General features: G+C 35.6%; 1 protein-coding gene across 4 annotated transcripts in view; it reads right to left on the bottom strand.

The window, feature by feature from the left end:
• LOC147397932 (uncharacterized) overlaps positions 1-20,620 on the bottom strand; it is a 58,741-nt gene that overhangs the window by 11,212 nt on the left and 26,909 nt on the right. The window contains exons 1-11 of one of the 4 annotated variants that reach the window (XM_086447018.1): positions 20,154-20,454; positions 18,058-18,627; positions 16,487-17,677; positions 16,044-16,371; positions 14,816-15,071; positions 14,507-14,723; positions 13,654-14,006; positions 12,183-12,713; positions 9,925-11,125; positions 9,220-9,570; positions 8,759-8,996 (exon numbers count right to left, since the gene is read on the bottom strand). The exons of 2 other annotated variants lie outside the window; for them this stretch is intronic. In XM_086447018.1, coding sequence (XP_086303144.1) covers positions 8,759-8,996; positions 9,220-9,570; positions 9,925-11,125; positions 12,183-12,713; positions 13,654-14,006; positions 14,507-14,723; positions 14,816-15,071; positions 16,044-16,371; positions 16,487-17,677; positions 18,058-18,627; positions 20,154-20,273 — 5,356 coding nt within the window. In that variant the 5' untranslated portion in view covers positions 20,274-20,454. Of the gene's footprint in view, positions 1-8,758; positions 8,997-9,219; positions 9,571-9,924; positions 11,126-12,182; positions 12,714-13,653; positions 14,007-14,506; positions 14,724-14,815; positions 15,072-16,043; positions 16,372-16,486; positions 17,678-18,057; positions 18,628-20,153; positions 20,455-20,620 lie in introns of those variants that run through there. One more of the 4 variants, XM_086447017.1, reaches the window with a different exon arrangement.

Consider the following 20,620-nt stretch of genomic DNA (forward strand, 5'->3'; position numbering starts at 1 on the left):
TGGAATATGAGATTGCTGGTTACAGTCAAGGCAATCTCTTTATTCAGGAGTATTTTTTTGGTTTTCAGAATTTGTGGGGAGAATTTTCTGATATGGTTTATGCGAAGGTACCTGTTGCATCTCTCTTTGCGGTTCAGGTTGTTCATGAGCAGAGCAAAAGAGATCAATTCCTGATGAAATTGCGCCCTGAATTTGAGGTTACTCGCTCAAATTTAATGAACCGTGATCCTCCACCATCCTTGGATGTTTGTTTTACAGAATTACTTCACGAGGAGCAGCGTCTTCTCACTCAAGTTACGTTCCAACATGATTCCAGAATCTCCAATCCAAATCCAGTAGCCTATACAGCCTATGGGAAAGGGAAGGACATGCGCAAAGTCCAGTGTTTCAGCTGCAAGGAGTATGGTCATATTGCTGCTAACTGTGCAAAGAAATCTTGCAACTATTGTAAGAAACATGGCCATTTTATCAAAGAATGTCCCACTCGACCTCAGAATCGTCAAGCTAACGCTTATCAAGCTGTAGTGAACACCTCATCTGCTCCAGAGATGTCCTTAGCCTCTTCTTCTATAGCTGGACCATCTGTTCTTACTCCTGAAATGGTCTAGCAGATGATTGTGTCAGCCTTTTCTGCCTTAGGGCTCCAAGGTAATAGTAATACTTCGTCTAAATCTTGGCTTTTAGATTGTGCTGCATCCAATCATATGACCGGATCGTCTGATACACTTTGCAATGTTCGTCCATATCATGGTTCATCCCATATTCAGATAGCTAATGGGAGTCATTTAGCTATTAATAAAGTAGGAGATATTAATCCTTCTTTCAAAGATGTTTATGCGTCTCCTGGACTTTCTACTAGTCTTATTTCAGTTGGCCAATTAGTTGATAACAACTGTGATGTCCATTTCTCTCGTGATGGTTGTCTTGTGCAGGATTAGGTGTCGGGGAAGATACTCGCGAAGGGACCTAAAGTTGGCAGACTAATCCCATTGCACTTTTTAACTCCTAGTTATTTATCTTTAGCTTGTATGACAGTTAACACTCAAAGTGAAGTATGGCACAAACGTTTGGGTAATCCAAACTCTGTTATTCTGTCTCATATGTTAAACTCTGGTTTATTAGGCAATAAAGAACAAGTTTCTAAAAATCTGTCATTTGACTGTTCTATATGCAAACTTGGTAAGAGTAAGACTCTTTCGTTCCCTCCTCATAGTAGTCGTACTGCAAAATGCTTTGATATTGTGCATAGTGATGTATGGGGCATTTCTCCTGTAATTTCTCATGCTCGATATAAATATTTTGTAACATTCATAGATGATTTTAGTCGATATACTTGGGTCTATTTTCTTCGGTCCAAATTTGAGGTCTTGTCTATTTTTCGACCTTTGTAGCATATATTGAGACCCAATTTTCTACAAGTATTAAGATTTTGAGGTTTGATTCTGGTGGAGAGTACATGTCCCACGAGTTTCATGATTTCCTAAACCACAAAGGAATTGTTTCTCAGTGCTCTTGTCCGTATACCCCTCAGCAAAATGGTGTGGCAGAACGAAAGAACGGACATCTCTTGGACGTTGTTCGCACCTTATTGCTCGAGTCCTCTGTTTCTTCTAAATTCTGGGTTGAGGCATTATCTACTGCAGTTTACTTAATTAATAGACTACCCTCTCAGGTCTTGAATTATGATTCTCCATATTATCGTTTGTATCATCAGCACCCTAGCTATTTTAATCTGCATACTTTTGGATGTGTTTGCTTTGTTCATTTACCTCCTCATGAACGTCACAAACTTTCTGCTCAGTCTGTTAAATGTGCCTTTATGGGTTATAGTATTTCCCACAAAGGTTATGTTTGCTATGATCCTTGTTCTAACAAATTTCGTATATCTTGTAATGTTGTTTTCTTTGAGAATCAATGTTTTTTTTTCTACACATGTTGAGTCATTGCCTGAGATTAGTATTCTACCTTGTTTTGATGAATTGACTCCTTCCCCTGAACGTTTCAAACCTGGAATGGTGTATACTCGACGTCTACCAACTTTACCCCTTCCCGAAACTGACCCTTTATCTGAGACGGCTTCGACGACTTTTCCTGAGATTGACCCGCCATCTAAGACAGTTTTGATAAGTTCTCCCGAGCCTGACATGCCTCCCGATCCTACTCCTCGACGATCTGCCCGAGTATCACATCCCCCTGATTAGTATGGTTTTAATGCTACTTTGACTTCTATTCCCATCCCTACATGCTTTTCTGAGGCTGTTAAACATGAATGTTGGCGGAAAGCGATGGATGAGGAACTTCGGGCTTTCCAAGACAATCATACATGGGACATGGTTCCTTGCCCCTCTAATGTTAAAGCTATTGGTTGTAAATGGGTTTACTCGATTAAGCTCCGTTCTGATGGGACTTTGGACCGATATAAGGCATGATTAGTTACCCTTGGGAATTAACAAAAATATGGGGTGGACTATGATGAGACATTTGCTCCGGTGGCGAAGATGACTACAGTGCGTATAGTTATTTCTATTGCCGCTTCCCAAAGTTGGCCACTTCACCAGATGGACGTCAAAAATGCTTTTCTTCATGGTGATCTCAAAGAGGATATTTACATGACTCCTCCTCCAGGCTTGTTTTCTTCTTCGTCTTCCACTATGTGTAAGTTAAAGCGGTCTCTCTATAGCTTAAAACAAGCTCCCCGGGCATGGTTTGACAAGTTCAGGTCTACTCTGCTTCAATTCTCCTTTGTCCAAAGCCAATATGACTCCTCTTTGTTTCTTTGCAAGACACCGACTGGTCTCGTTCTTTTACTTGTGTATGTGGATGATATTGTCATTACTGGTAGTGACTCTACCTTGATTACTCACCTCCAACAACATCTTCAGGCTTCTTTTCATATGAAGGATCTTGGTCCTCTTAAGTACTTTTTGGGGTTGGAAGTGCACACTGATTCTTCGGGTATATTCTTGAATCAACACAAATATACCCAGGATTTGATTAGCCTGGCTGGTCTTCAGGATTCTTCTTCGGTGGATACTCCTATGGAGGTCAATGTGAAATATCGTAGTGAGGAGGGCGATCTTCTTTCTGATCTTACTATGTTTCGACAATTGGTAGGCAGCTTGAACTATCTGACTATTACTCGGCCTGATATTTCCTTCGATGTACAGCAAGTTAGCCAATTTATGCAGACTCCACGTCATCTACATTTAGCTGTCGTGCGTCGTATCATTCGATATCTTCGAGGGTCACCTGGTCGTGGATTGTTCTTTCCAACTGGCTCTTCTCTTCGCCTTGTTGCTTATAGTGATGCAGATTGGGCCGGATGTCCTGATACTCGGCGGTCTGTCATGGGTTGGTGCATGTTCCTTGGTGATTCTTTAATCTCTTGGAAAAGTAAGAAACAAGCTCGCATTTCTAAATCTTCTACTGAATCTGAATACCGTGCAACGTCTGCTGCTTGTTCTGAGATTGTCTGGCTTCGTGGGCTTCTGGCTGAGCTTGATTTTTCTCAATCTGATCCTACTCTTCTTCATGTTGATAACACGAGTGCTATTCAGATAGCTGTTAATCCCGTTTATCATGAGCGTACGAAGCATATTGAGGTGGATTGTCATTCTATTCGAGAAGCCTTGGACACTCGTGTTATTTTTCTTCCTCATGTTTCCACTAATCTCCAGATAGCTGATGTGTTTACAAAGGCCATGACACGACAACGCCATCAGTTCCTTGTGGCCAAATTGATGCTTCTTGATTGCCCAACATCAATTTGAGGGGGGATGTCAGTAAGATACAACATATATATTTAGCTAGAATTACTCTCTCTAGTTATAGCATGATTTTGTATTATGGCTGTAGATATCTGTCAATCAGATACAACATATATATTTAGCCATAATTAGTCTCTCTAGTTATAGCATGATTTTGTATTATAGCTGTAGATATCTTGTAATTAGTAGGAAGATTATAGTTTCCTTATTTAGTCTCTCCTTGATTTTTGTAATTGTTGACATTCAGCCTTGTAATCAGCCCAACAGTTTCTATATAATATGAGGAACCCTCACAATGAGAGGTATTCAGTACAATTGACAATTACAGTGGCATAGGCGCCTTGGCCATCCCTCTTTTTTGTTACTTAAACGATTGTTTCCTCAGTTATTTTGTTCTATTTCTATGTTAGATCTTCAGTGTGAGATGTGTGAATTTACTAAACATTGTCGAACCTCTTATCCTGCTAGTGGTAACAAAAGCAGTTCACCTTTTTCTCTTGTTCATTTTGATGTGTGGGGACCTTCCCCAGTTACCTCATTACGTGATTTTCGTTATTTCGTTACATTTGTGGATGATTTTTCTCGGGTTACTTGGGTTTACTTATTCAAAGCTAAAAGTGATGTGTATTCTGTATTTAAACTCTTTCACAAAATGATTGAAACACAATTTTGTGTAAAAATTAAAGTCCTTAGATTTGATAATGGTGGAAAATACATGTCTGATGGTCTTGCTTCATTTTTTAGTGAGCATGGTATCATTCACCAAACCACTTGTGTAAGTATTCCTTAACAAAATGGCGTGACTGAGAGAAAAAATCGTCACTTATTGGAAGTTACTAGAGTTCTCTTATTTACTATGAATGTACCGAAAGTGTTTTGGTCGGATGCTCTCTTAACTGCTACGTTTCTTATTAATCGCATGCCTTCGCGTGTCTTGGGATTTAAAATTCCCATTGAGGTTTTGTCTTCTCCTGATAAGGTGTTTCTCATTCCCCCCAAAGTCTTTTGGTGTGTGTGTTTTGTTCATGTCTCTCGAGCTGACCGCACCAAACTTGACCCTAAAGCCATTAAATGTGTCTTTCTTGGGTATCCTTCTAATCAAAAGAGTTATAAATGTTATCATCCCCCTTCTCGTAAATATTTTGTATCTATGGATGTAACATTTTTTGAGTCTACCTCCTTTTATTTCTTTTGGAACACATCTCTCCAGGGGGAGACAAATGAAAGTAGAGACATGTTTTTTCCCCAAGAGTTGTTGTCTTGTCCTCTTCTTCTTCCTCTTCCCTCTAACAATGTTGATAGTGGTCATAATAGTGGTGATGATGGCCAGGGGGAGATTCCTATTATACAAGAGAAAAAATTACAAGTTGGCAATAATAATGGCCAGGGAGAGATTCCTATTATACAAGAAGAGAAAGAATTACTTACGTATTCTCGACGTGACAAAGGCACTAAAGAGAGTCCTCATGAGGCCAACGAAGAATCCTCCCCAAATCCATCGGTCAAAGGTAATATCCCTGCTCCTGAAGTTGATAATTCTAATCTTCCCATTGCAATTAGAAAAGGTGTTCGATCATGTACTCGACATCCTATCTCCAATTTTGTTTCATATGATGTTTTGTCTTCCTCCTATCGTGCTTTTGCTATTGCTTTGTCCTCAATATCTGTTCCTCGTAGTGTTGTTGATGCCTTGTCTCAACCAAGTTGGAAAAATGCAATGGAGGAGGAAATGCAGGCCCTTGAGAAGAATAATACTTGGGATATGGTTATTCTTCCTAGAGGAAAGAAACCAGTGGGATGTAAATGGATCTTTACTGTGAAGCATCGCCCAGATGGATCACTGGATAGGTATAAAGCCAGACTTGTCGCCAAGGGTTACACTCAAACTTATGGCATTGACTACTGCGAAACATTTGCTCCAGTAGCAAAAATGAACTCTATTAGAGTGTTGTTATCCCTTACAGCCAATCAAGATTGGCCATTGCTACAATTTGATGTGAAGAATGCTTTTCTGCATGGTGACTTGGAAGAAAAAGTGTATATGATACCTCCTCCTGGTTTTAAATGTCCAGCTAGTGAAGGGAAAGTGTGTAGACTAAAAAAGGCGTTATATGGCTTGAAACAGTCTCCTAGAGCATGGTTTGAAAGTTTCATTGTGCCATGGTGAGGTATGGTTACAAGCAGAGTCAAGCTGACCATACATTATTCATTAAACATTCCAATGAGAAAATTACTGCTCTCATAGTCTATGTTGATGACATTGTAGTGACTGGTAATAACTATGATGAAATGAAAAAATTAAAATACCAGTTAACAAAGGAGTTTGAGATTAAGGACTTGGGTCAATTGAAATACTTTCTTGGGATTGAAGTTGCTAGATCAAAGAAGGGTATTTTCATCTCGCAGCGGAAGTATGTTATGGATCTCCTTCATGAGACATGTATGATGGGTTGCAAGCCTTGTGATACTCCCATTGAGTCAAACCATAGGCTTCGTGAGTTTAATGGTGAACCCTGCATTGGTGTTAAGAGATATCAGAGACTTGTGGGCCGGCTTATTTATCTTACCTTAACCCGCCCAGATATTGCTTATGCAGTTAGTGTGGTAAGCCAGTTTATGCATACACTAACTACAACTCATTTAGATGCTGCTTATAGAATCTTAAGGTACTTAAAATCCACTCCTGGACAAGGTTTATTATATGCTTGTCATGGTAGTTTGCGTGTTGAAGCCTACGTAGATGCAGATTGGGCAGGATCAGTGTCAGATCGTTGTTCCACCTCTGGATATTGCGCATTGTTGGGGGTAATCTTGTTTCTTGGAGAAGTAAAAAATAGACAGTGGTTTCAAGATCCAGTGCAAAAGCTGAGTTTAAGTCTATGGCTCATGGGGTGTGCAAACTTCTATGGCTTCAAATCCTCTTAATCGAATTGAACTTTCCTATTCATGGGCCGATGAATTTGTATTGTGACAATAAGGCAGCCATTAGTATTGCTCATAACCCAGTTCAACACGATAGAACTAAACACATTGAGGTAGATAGGCACTTCATCAAAGAAAAGTTGTAGTCTGGACACATTTGTACTCCATTCATGCAAACTGAAGATCAGTTGGTTGACATCCTTACTAAAGGGCTGGGTAGTTTACATTTTCATAGCATTATTGACAAGTTGGGCATGAAAAATATATATGCACTAACTTGAGGGGGAGTGTAGAAATTCTTATAAGGGTTTCTTTGTTATTTCAAATCTTCCAAGGGTTCTTTTGTTATTTGTAACACTCTTATGATGTTAATATATATATGAGTGAGAGAGAGAATAAAACAACTCTCTCTTCATCTCTTTTCTTCTTCTCCACAAAAACCCTAATCCTAAAACTCTCAAATCTACTCTGAGTCTAAAGATGCTTTTAGCTAGGGTATTTGAAATCAAGGACCTCGGAAACCTTAGATACTTTCTTGGCATGGAGGTGGCACGATCGAAGATAGGTATAATTGTCTCCCAACGTAAATATATTCTGGATTTGCTTAACGAGATAGGTATGCTTGGATGTAAACCTGTAGACACTCCAATGGATTCTACCAAGAATATAGGAACTAAGAAGGAAAGTGCACCAGTAGACAGGGGGAGATATTTGAGACTAGTTGGCTGACTTATCTACCTCTCACACACTTGACCTGATATTGGCTTTTCTACTAGTGTTGTAATCCAGTTTATGAACAACCCAATAGAAAAACACATGGAAGTTGTGAATAGGATCTTGAGGTATCTTAAGATGACTCCAGGAAGAGGTTTGTTATACAAGAAGAATGATAAGAGAGATGTTGAAGTCTTCTTAGATGCAGATTGGGCGGGAGATGTGTTAGATGGGAGATCGACATCAGGGTATTGTTCTTATGTTTGGGGAAATCTCGTGACATGGAGAAGTAAGAAACAGTTCGTAGTCTCAGGAAGCAACGCAAAGGTTGAATTTAGAGCCTTAGCTCTTGGTATTTATGAAGGAATGTGGATACAAAGATTACTTAGTGAGCTGAGAGTAGCAGTTGAGAAGTCCATCAACATGTTTTGTGATAACCAAGCTGCCATAAGCATTGCAAAGAACCCTGTACATCATGATATGATGAAACACATTGAAATAGATTGGCACTTCATCTCAGAGAAAATTGAGAATGTAGTGGTGCAGCTGGTTTACACTCCTACAAGGTCACAAACTATAGACATACTTACTAAAGCGCTTCCAAGACCTAACTTTGAAAAACTGAGTCACAAGCTGGACATGTACAACATTCACAATCCAACTTGAGGGGGAGTGTGGAATTCTCAGTCAATGTTAGTTAGGATTTTTAGGGATTATATCTAATATTTTATGAATATCTTAATAAGGAGATTTTGACTGTATATTACCAAATCTCATAGTTATTTTATTTCCTAGATTAGTGGAGGATTCTTTCCTCTATTAGCTTGATTAGTTCCTAATCTTAGGACTTGCCCATTGCAGCCAACTCCTCTATATATTTTTATGGAATCTTTCATTCAAGATAAGACAAATCAATGAGCAACTCTTTCTCAGAAACTTACACCAATGAAATACTAGTTGCTACTAAAAAAGAATTTCCTTAGTAATAGTTCGTAAAGTGACGTAGGAAGAAGTTCATGCTTGTGTGGAAATCTAAGTTCATCTTCAAACTTATCAGGTCAATAAAAATGAAAAAAATGAAAATTTTCTTATTGTGAGATCATTCTACTGCATACTATATAAGAGCACTAAAATGAATGGTGTTGCAAATCTGCAAGTAATCAAACCCCACTGAAACTTTCCAACTACAGCTAGACTGAAACTTAAGCAAGTAGTCAGAATTTCAAGCTTTTAAGGACTTTTTTATATATAAAAAGATCACTGAAACCCCAAAACATTAAATAGAAGTTAAATAAAATATATGGAAAAACTAAGAAGTATATTACTTAAAATTATAGAGAGAAAATAGTCCAGACCTGCCCTTTTATATTCTTTTAACTCAATAAAACATTTGGCAGCGTTATCAACCTTGCCAATTGCTTCAAAAATATTTGCAGCCTCTGTAAGAGCAACACGAGCTGATTCAGAATTAGAACCATGCATACGATCGGCAGAAGCTTGAAGGCTAGCACCCCGTGCCCATTTCTCCCGGTACAAGTCTTTAGCTCTTTCAAAGCACAAAGTGGCGGTCTCAAAGTTACCCTCATTGAATAACTGCCCAAAAGTTAAATAAGTAAGAGAAGCCATTAAATGAGTCAGAAGTTCTCAACCAAATATTGGCTCAAGTGATTAAGTAGAATGGAAAACTAATAAGATGAGCACTTTGAATGTGAGTGATTTCCCTTAAGTGCTTTCTAGTGCAATTATTACTCAACAAAAAAATTAGTCCGGAAAATATAAGTAAGAAATAGAAAAGATAAATGATCCTAGTTTGAACCTTGATACCACGTGAACTCCACTCGTCTTTACTACTTTCAACTTGCATTGCCTGTGCAAGTGACTCATCAAGTAGTCTAACTTGGACAAGGCACAACTTCTTCCAATAATCAAACATAGGCTTTGAAAAATCCATTGTATTCTCACAAATCCATAACCTTTGCCTTGTACGAGTTATAGCTACATACAATTGCTTAAGTTCAGAGCAGAGGATGTTGTGTTTGGCCTGATTAAATTTCGGAAATCTTGTTTCATTGGAGTCAAGCATGTCTTGCTCCTCCATATACCCATAGATAATTCTCCATTGATTTTTCAAAGGAGAGGTGCCAAAAAAGTTGTACAACAATACATCCTGCCAAAGTAACAAAAAGTAAGAGGACAAACAAAACAAAAAGAAAAATTATAATAATTGGTTAAACCATATAGCAGAAGAACTGAGGTAACACCTTAAAACATAATGTAAATGGTAGTACAATTAGTGGTCGAGTACATATGTGTGCCATCATCCCTTGGATGGCCCATACTCTTGACTAACGGTGTGACATTTGTACGTTTTAGCCGACCCAAAAGATGACATTAGATAGTCAAGATCAGTAATACATGTTCAGTTTGGGAAGCTAACTCGCAATTATATCACTTACTGTAAGGAATAAACTTTCAATGAGAAATATCATTGAAATGAAAAATCAATCATATAACTGTTTACCTGAAACTCTAGGCCTTTGCACTCAACTATTGTTAAAACAAGGGCTTGATTCCCAACATGGTCAACAATTTCCTTCTTTGCACAATCATCACGTACTAAAATAACCTGCTCTGCTCCAAAACCAACCATCTTCCCACAGATGTTTACACTATTACCAAATATTGTTATGATCGCATTTTCATCATTCCCAGATTCTAGTAGAACTGGAGCCTCACCATGGATGAGGCTTGTTTCCGGGCTTAAAACATCAATAGAAAGTGGAAAGAAACGGTACAGCAGATCAATAACGCTCTGTGACAATTTAAGAACACCAGTATGGGTACGAAAGTTCTGGGTTAAATGGAAAATTTCTGAAACACGTAATTGACCCTTCTCTTGCATATTAGCATTAGCATCACTTCCAAATTCTAAGAGGAACTCTTTGTAGAACAGAGATTTTATATCTTGGAATCTGAAATCTATCCCTCTAGCAATAGTTTGTGTTGTATCGCCCGAGAAAACAAAACCTTCATCAAAATTTCTGCAAACATATTTGAAAAGAACAATCTGTCTCATGGTAAGATCCTGAACCTCATCAATATAGACAAAATTCATTTCCTCACCCATGTAGCTTCCAAGTCTTAGTCGACGATGAAGGTCAATAACTAAATCTGCCAAATCAAAATCACCATTCTCTTGCTTCTTCTTCTCATAATCCAAAAAAATATCATAAATTATCTCTGTTCGCTCCCTATCCAAATTGGATACCCGACCCTTAGATACTAAAAGATAATCCTCCCGACTCAGTTTCCCATCACAAATCTGACCATCTTTTAACCCACCTTTTATATGAGAAATTATTTGAGTAAAAACTGTTGAAGAATCAAGCTTCTTAGTTTTTTGGCTGTTGAAATGGGGCCAATAAGATGAATCAAACCGGTCGTAAGTAACCTCCTTTGTTCTTATGAAAGCTTGTAAGGTAATGGAACTCGAAATTCCACTTTTTACAAGAGAAAGTTTCCTTACATCATGAAATCGATCAAAGTACGAATTCTTCATACTTCCATCAAGCATCATCAAGAACTTTTGAAAAGTTATAACAAGTGGATAGGACTTCGGTGGAATATCAATGAAATGATCTGGGATATCCTTGAATTCAATTGTGTCATCAATCATATCAACTGATTTGTGTTCCCCCGAAAAATCACCCCCACAGGTAATGCTGTACAAAATAATGGATAAAACAAGAAATTTGTGAATATAAACTGAAAGGATTACTTGAACTCTAAATATAAATTTTCTAGATGATCTATGACAATCATTACCCAAAAAATAGTCAGTTCAAATGAGCCACCTGAATGCTAAGGAGTTTGAATATTAAAATAATTATTACCCAAAAATAATAATAAAAGAAAAAAAATTAGGAAGAAAATTTATTTAAGTGATTATTTTAACCAGTACACAATTGATCTAGCCTATGATGGACCATCCCATTTTCTGGATTCCATTTTAGATCTCAAAAAATAATAATAATTGATCTAATTGCATGATCAACACAATCCAATGATAGGCTGTTTTTCTTCTAAATGATGCACAAAAGAATAAATTTTTTTTTTATATAGGTAAGTTAGTTTTTAATAATATCAGTAACTTGGTGATAATCTAATAAATAACCTAAGAGGCCGTGCAAGTACACCAACTGTACACCTAAGACACTAATGCAATCCGCACACATTCTACATGATTTAGGGCTTAGATTTGATGAACTTGGGGTTACAAGCATTTTCAAAGACCAAGCTATGATACTATTGCCAATATGAAAGAAATAAGTTGGTTTCCCAATTTATTTGCAAAGCATCATATTTTGAAAAATCATAAGATAAAGAGGGCTATATATTTGGAATGGAATTTTTACATTCTATCATTGTACAAGTCTTGGGTCCACATAAGCTTCTAATCCTAAGGAGGTGTGACCCCAAGGTTGGGATAGAAATTCCCTATTTTTGGAAAAATTGCACAGTGGTTTACGCTTAAAGAGTGCATTACACTTCTAAGAGAAAGCTTAGGGGAAACCTTGAGGGGATATAAACAACATTACACAATGTATTAGTATTTCTAGCCACCCCATTGATTTTAGTCATATAACTAATAACATAATTAAGATAAGAGAAAACTCTACAGCATATTAAAACAAAAACAAAAGCCTAAGTTAACAGATGATAATTTACAACCAAAAAAAAAAATTTACATAGATTGAAATATTTAAGTAATCTACGAACCTTTTCAAGTGAGAAATGTGGTTTTTGACAGCAGAACATAGTTTTGGGCTGACAGTGACAAACATTTGTCGTAAGACGGTTTGCGTAGTCTCTACATTGCTCTCTACAATCTCATTTCTCTTGGGAACATCCATACCTGTGTCACTCTTAACTTCACGGAGTCCTTCCGAAGAAAGACAATGTAATTGTTCCTTTTGAATCAATTTCTTAGTTAAAACAGTTGTTTTCCCGGTCCCAGACCTTCCACGGATAAAAGTACTTCTCGGAAAAAGAATTATTTCCAATTCTTGGTCTGTTACTTCAAATGGAAGATTGATCTCTCTTCCATCACGTCCAGAGAGTAAGTGGCCCACAAGACCGGATGATAAGGAGTAAAATTTCATCAATAATAGACTCTCACTCACCTTTGAGTTCTCAACATAACTTCTTCCATCAAATGTATTAGTACTTGAATCATTGTCAGCCTCAGTTCTACTAGGGTTCTTAAATTGGATAATAGAGGTGGACCAAGTCATTGGTACTTCCAAGTCTCTGCACACTCCAAAAAGAAAGGAATGGTCCATGGAACAACAACAAAGCCTTGTACCAAAGATACTGAATCGAAATAAGAATGAGCAAGCCAATAGAACACTTTCAAGGATTCGAATTTTCAGAGTAAAATTTTATGAAAGACTAAATTATATGTTTTTCATTATAGAAAAGTCTAAAATTATAAAACATCAAGAGTTGAACAATAAACAAATGTTTGAAACATAAAAGTGCAAAATTAAAAGAGGAAATATCACTTGTATGATAAGTAAAATATATATATACTAGTAAGCAATAATGTGAGGTAAGATGAAAAACATTGACCCTCCACCAACCACCACTAAATTGGAATGCATGGCGGAGAGCACCTATCATATTTAAAGGTCCATTGCGTTTAAAAATACATCGGCAAACATTAAGTTTTTTTGACATAGAAGAACAAAACGTTGCAAAATTTCAAATGTCTCGCAATGTTCTGAAATGCTTCACAAAATACATTAGCACTTACAGAAAAACAAAATTTAATGAAAGTCAAATGTTTCATAATATTTCCCGAAACATATCAAATGCAATATTTTGATAAAGCAAATAATAGATTTGTAACTTTTGAGATTCTTTCAATCAAATAAAAGGACTTTTGCAACATTTTATATGCATCATATGTAATGGTCTGATATTCCTATGTTTGTTTCAAAATGTTTCAAAGCATTTCTAATATGCATCAACGTGAAAAAAATGTAATTTTTTATTTTAAACAAATTAATTTTATATATTTTTATGGACAAAACCTAAAATTTAATGTATAAAGTGAGTTTTTCGATTCCGTTTTGAATTTCGAAAAACTCAAAACAACGGAATGATATGAGAATTAAAATCTTGTCATATATTATTATTATTATTATTATTTCATAGGATTGATGATAACAAGGATAATTGGACATACCCTTCAATACGTTTCTCCTTGCAGCGGTTGACAAAATCATTAGTGCACATCCCAAAGATGTTATCCAAACGCTTAATTAGTTTTGGTATCTCCTCCAATGGTAAGATATCCCAAACGTTCAATACTTGGGTATACATTGATTGTTTCGTTATGTCAATTGTACAAATTAGATACAAGCCTTCAACCTTGAATTGTTTCACAAGCTGCGAGGAGCTTTCGCACTTAGTGTCTACATTCCTCTTCCTTGGGCGCCAGCCACTTGAAAGTCTTAGCAATGCATCAATAACTTTCTTTTTTGTCTCAATTGATTTCAAACTTCTAAATGTTTTCCTAAAACCATCACTGAAAAGAACCTGTTGATATGGAAAAAAAGGACAAAACCTCAAAATCTATATTAAAGATAGATCTACCAAATTATGGGCAGAAATTCTAACAAATCTCACTATTGAAACAAATGATAAAGGTTTTACTATAGAGAGCTGTCATTGGCATCCCAACTTTTACTTATTACACACCAATTAAAAAAATAAAAAAAATAAATGAATGGTTGAGAATAAGTAAAAGTTGGGGTGCCATAAGCTCTCTCATTTTTATTTTTATTTTTTTGACTTCTTTTTTTTTATTTTGGATTTTATATGGACATAATCCTAATTGCAAAAAACTTCTGAAATTGTTTGAATGAATGTTATAATGTTTTGTAATGTTGAGATAATAAGTTAGAGCCAAATCTTTGTAATGCCTGAATAGTGTGTTTTAATCTTTAATTGGGGTGTGATAAATAATTTAAGAAATGGGCGTGTAATAAGTAAAAGTTGGGGTAATAGTAGCTCTCTAACTATAATATACAATTTACCTTCCACCTTTCACTTTTGAAAAATATGCTATCTCCCTTAAGTAAGTCATCCAATTGATAAAGCTTTTTCTTGACATGCAATATTGCTTTAGCCAAGTCCTTATCTTCATCTGCGTTAAAGAAGCACTGACGATCCTTCGCATCTCTGACCAAATCTGCCCAAACAGACTTGCTGTTTGCCAAAGTTTTTTCTTTACCCAAAATCCAAAGGCATTGTCTACAAAGGCAACAAACATGTATTTAAGTAAGACAGAGTCACCATATTCACTATAAATAAAGGGGGGAAAAAAAGAAGCAAACAATCCGTACTTGGCCCTTGTCAAAGCAACGTTAGCGCGCTGTGGACTGCATAGGAAACCAATTGATCCACCATTATTAGATCTAACAGTGGAGATTATAATGATGTCTTCCTCACCACCCTGGTACCCATCAATGGACTTAACCCTTATGGAAAAGTCATCGAGCTTTTCATACTTTTTTCCAAGTTTCTCTTGAATTGCGGCAACTTGAGCAGCATAAGGAGATACTATGCCAATGCTAAGCTTTGATTTTGAGCCATTCCATTCTGTAACAATAAAAGCAAATTACGTAAAGCTATCATGGTTTAATTTAAGAAATCGAGAATCATAAGAGAAAACAATGGCATTTGCACGATAAAAGGTTATTTTAGTTATTTGTCTTGATGAAAATAAACTTGATAAAATTAATATTAAATGCAACCACAGAGGCATTTTGGTGTCAACAAACACCTATTCGTCATTTTCTCAATTCTATAGCAAAGATTTTAGCAAAGTAGAGCAAAATATTCATATATGAATTAAAAATGCTTCAGTGAGAACATGTTATGGATGCAGTTCAACTCAAAGATGGGCTCAATAAATTAAGCAAACATATGCAGATTATCTCCTTTACATTAGAAGATTTATAAGTAAATACAAAATTAAAAGGTGTGCCACTTAAGGTAATAAACTAAGATGACCATGCATATGCAAATACTAATGTAGGTCATTCAACAAAAGTTGCTGGCTTAGCTAAGTTGGTAAGCCATGTACAATGTTGATCTCATGACCTTGGTTTAAAATCTGTTGAACCCACATTCACTTTTGCTGATCACTAATCCTTTCTTGCCTTGACAAAAAAGAGATAAGGTTGATCTACCTTTTTTTTTCCTTTAATAAATTTGTCTACTTAGCACAAATAATAATATGTTGCAACAAGATCTGTTAATATATTATTTCCAAACATTACGAACAAAACAATTACGAAAATTGCTCGTAGTTAGTTACTAGTCAATAGTGCAATGAAAATTAGAGAAATTGTAAGTTTGTTAAAAGTATGTGAATGTTGATTCCACGACCTGGGTTCAAAACTCACCTTCACCTACTAATTATGTAACACACACACACAAAAAAAAAAAAAAAAGGAAAAAAAGATGGGAAAATCAGATGACTTTTATGTTTCCTTAAAAAATATAGAACTAGAAAGATAAGGTCATGGTCTATGTATAATACAACCATTTAAGTCGCAATAAACATACCTTGAAAAACGTTCCGCACTATTTTCATTACAACAGCTACTTCCACCATATTTTTATGGCTATGTCCAACACAATCCAATACCTCTTTTCCATCAGCAATATTTATGAAGGAATAGGGACCATACATAGGCCCAGGAAGATATTTTCTTTCATAACTTTGACTCCGAACATTAGGTGCATCCAAGATCTTGTTGTGATAAAACTTAGCATTTGGGAATGAACTTATTTTAGGATGCATTCTAAACTGCATATCAAGAAGTAGCTTTTGATATCCCAGTAAACTCAACCTTCCAAATAAACTTCTTCCAAAGCCAGCTTCATCAGAAATCTAATCAAAGAAAGATAAAGAACATCATCTATTAATATTAAAATGGAGAGAGAATTCTAACATGGGCATCAGAAAAAGAAAAAGAAAAAAATCTATTTGGATAGATAATTTATACCTTGCTCGAGACCATCGCGGGTAGTTGACACTCGTCGCCAAATAGAATGGCATGCTGTATACCCGTATGTTGTAAGGGAATCACTGATTCACATTCTTTTAATTGGGCAGCTTCATCAATAACCAACAAGTCTAATGGCTCAATTTTCACAGAATGCAGCTTATATGAGCTAGAAGCGGTACAGAAAATGAGAGAAGCAGCTTGAAAACATAACTCCCTGACTGAATATATGTTCGTATAATTGGGAAGGTTAAGATCATCAAGAGAATGAGAAAGAGATCTTAGAACATAGAGGCATGCCATTCTGGTCTTGTAAAGTAGAGTTGAAGAACAACATTTGACCGATTCACATTCATTCTCTATTATTATTTTAAGTGCAAAGAGTTCCTCTAGTTCTTTGTTAACCACATCATCTCGAAACAAAATACTTTGGAAATATTCAAGCTCACTTAGAAGAGAATCCATGTTTTGTACATTGGATTTCAAAATGAAGTGTACGGGTAGATGGGTGCATAGAATTCTGACACAATTTCCGAGTGATGATAAGAGATCACTAAACTGTTTTCTGGTGAACTCAAGAAATGAAATTTCAACAACCTCGCTAGTTTCATTTTTCTTTCCAATTTCAATTTCACTCTTCTTTCTTGATTCGTTCTCTAAATGTATATGATACTGAGAAACACTATCTTCAAGAAAATCTATCATTGATGTAAAACATGCCTTCCAACCCGTATTTGGATCAAAGCACTCTATAAGTCTTTCCACACGATAATCCAAAAATATCTCCTTGAGATCACCACCCACTTTCAATCGCTCATTATTCCCAAATAAAAGCATATCGCTCAACGAGAAATCCTTACAACGGTCCGACTCATAGGATGCTTTAACAAGATCAAGGACACGTGTGGCCACTTCTGTGATTGCAACATTCGTTGGGGCACATGCAAGAGTTCTACAATTTGTTTCTAAGAGCGTCCAGAGCAATGCACTAACAGTTTTAGATTTTCCCGTCCCGGGTGGACCCCAAACAAGCTTAACAGTAGACTTATGGTTGCACTGTACAGTAGAAATCAAATCTAGTACTGTGGCCCTTTGAGACTCGTTCAACATGGAGGATAATCTCGCACCAAATCTTTTGGTCCAACTGACATTAATTTGTAAAGAAGAACAGATATGACAGATTTCCTCAACCTGCAATACCATTAATTATCATATAAATCATTTTCTACACAGTTTCACTAAGATTTTAGACAATTGAATGGATAAACAAAAATTCTTTGGCCATAGATAATAATTTTTAGAAAAAACTTTGATGATGACGACTACAATCATAGTGACAAAAATCTATAATTAAAAAAAAAAAAAAACCAATTAAATCATGATTTTATTAAAAAAAAAATAACAAAGCTTTTGGAAAAACTTTGATTTTTCAAAAAATCACGATTAATAATGATTTAATTTTTTGAAAAAATCACCAATTATATTTTCTTTAGAAATTTTTAAGTGTTATCTTATCATTTAATATATGAAAGCACCTGTAAGCGAAGCTAGACCAAGTTCACGTTGCTTACCCTAGAATTGGCACACAAAACCTCCTTTATGACCTTCACGTTTCCTAACATATGTAACGCCTTCCATATCCTATTGCTTGTTGTTATATTTTTAAGAAAAACTGCAAAAAGAGATTTCCACATGTCCTTTTGAACTTCAACGGCCTTTGAAGTTCTGATTTTAAAATATGTCGGCGTGTTGTCATCCTCAGAAACTTTAGAATCAGTTGTCATACGCTCATCTTCTGGAACGTTAGTGATTGCAGCAAAAGTCCATGTCCGCCCATAACGCTCTAAATCCGAAGCACTTTCGGGAACGACATCTGATAAAATTAAAATATCTCCGGGTAATGGTTTGTATGGTTCCTTGCGGCCAGCATTGGACCTGTTCTTCCAAGAATCAACTTTAACGTCATATAAGAGTGACCCCCATGGCTTAGACTCGTTTACTGAGACTATTTCAGCACAAGGTGCCTCGGAAATAATCTCTAAACTTGAATACAACTCGGCATGGGTGTCTTCTATTAAGGGAAAAATATATGACCCAAGGTAATGCTTTACTGATTGAAAAGATTCTGGAATGCTTTCCACCTACAAAGAACAAGAAAATATTCACAATTAATGAAGACCTACCATTATAAATGCAGAAACATTCCGACCGAAGACAAAATTTAGCAAAAGAAACCAAAAGGAGATAAAAGATTAACTGAAATTTAGACAAAAGGAGGCAATTTACCAGAAATCCTACTTGAAAATGTGAATAATAACCATAAGATAAGTATAGAAAATAAAGTTGATAAAAGATTAACATGTGAACAAAAAAGTGAACAAGGGAAGACAATTGTATAAAATGAACAAATAGAGATAGTAATGGAAAATAAATAGAAGACCAAGTGGAGAGCTTTAGAAAAGGCATAAAAATTCAATTAGGTTTAGATAAGGCATAAAAGACATTCAATTAGCTGACAACAAATCTTTGGGATAAGGATTTGATGATGATGACACAATAATCATTCAGTTTAAGGTCAATTGAGGTTCATGGGTATTGGGTCATGAATTGAGACCCAACTTAGTTACTCAAATGCAAGTTGTTGGAACAGAGTACCCATGCAGCAGAACAAGAACATGGTACTACAGGGATATCCACATTATTAATAATAATGGCAGCAATAAAGGATAAAAGGGGAAGATAATCAACCCCACAAGAACTTCAATGCAAGTTTGCAGCAGAATATTTTGATAAATAGTAACAGGCAGCCTAAATATTTTTTTAGAAATATGTTAAAATCATTAGTAAAATTTACATAACAAAAATTTTAAATTTTTGTCAAAAGTACTTGTAAATTAAACATAATAAGTCATTGTTAGATATGATTATGATTATTTAGGTATCTATATATATGGGTTAGAAGTTTCGTAATGGGATGGTTTTTGTTGAGGATTATCTCTATGGTGGGGAGATCATCCTCACCAAAAATCAGCCCATTCCAAAATTTCTAACCCAGTTTACAAGTTGAAGAATCGTAGACCGTCCAAATTTTTTTTTTTTCAATCACTTTTGATGGGGTTAGAAGTGTCGTATCTGTTTAATCATTTATTGCAATTTCAATTAAAACTTCCTTTATATTTTAACAGATTTCCATGAAAAAGTTCACATTTCCAAATTTATCAAAATAGACACCCGAACCAAAATTTAATACCTTACATGCCAGAAACCAACAGCAATGAAACATTCCAAAAAACTCTACCAAACTCTAAACCTATAGTCAGGGATTGGTCTAAAAATCACAGTTCATTGGATAAATTAGAGAGTTATAAATAAACCCATAAACAAAATAAAGTAACCCCTTTATTAGTCTCCACAATAATTTTACTTAATAGGTGCAATTTAAAGGGAATTTCACAAAAGTGAAGAACAACAAAAAAAAAAAAAGGGAAAAAATTGAACTAGGCCTACCAAGCCCAACCCACACTTTCAAGACCCAAGAGTTCAAAACCAGTTAAACATGAAAAATTACTTAAAAAACACTATAATCTCTATCTCAAATTCTCAAAATACAAAGCTATTAAACAGATAAAAATGTATGTAAACTTGATTACTTGAGTAAGAGAGAAACCTTATTTTTGTAAAGATCTTCATTGAGTATATCATTCAAGGTCCACTTGAAAACCACACTAATCAAATCACCTTCATCAGATTTTCTCTTATTAGTAGTAGAAGAAGAAGAAGAAGCCATTTCTATCCTCAAACCTTCTTCTTTAACTTGTAGTAGAAGAAGAAGCCATTTGATATGTTCCTGTACCAAAATCAAACAAACCAGCTTTTTAAAATCTCTCTAACTCTCTTTCATGGAAATTTTATATTTATAAGAGAAATGGTTTTTAGAGTATGAGGGAAGAGATTTCTAAGCTACAAAGAAATCAAAGAACATATGTCGTACGACAAGTGGCACACAAACTGGGAATCAATCCTCTAGTACTATGACCCAATATCGTAGAATAACGAATAAAGTGCATTTCTTGGTTTGAAAATATGGTTATAAACGTAAATTCAGTTAAATGGACCTTTTTTTTTTAAATTAAT

This window comes from Akebia trifoliata, chromosome 7 (genome assembly GCF_017979445.1).
Source record: "Akebia trifoliata isolate Shusen 1 chromosome 7, ASM1797944v1, whole genome shotgun sequence".
In the NCBI taxonomy this organism is placed as follows: domain Eukaryota; kingdom Viridiplantae; phylum Streptophyta; class Magnoliopsida; order Ranunculales; family Lardizabalaceae; genus Akebia; species Akebia trifoliata.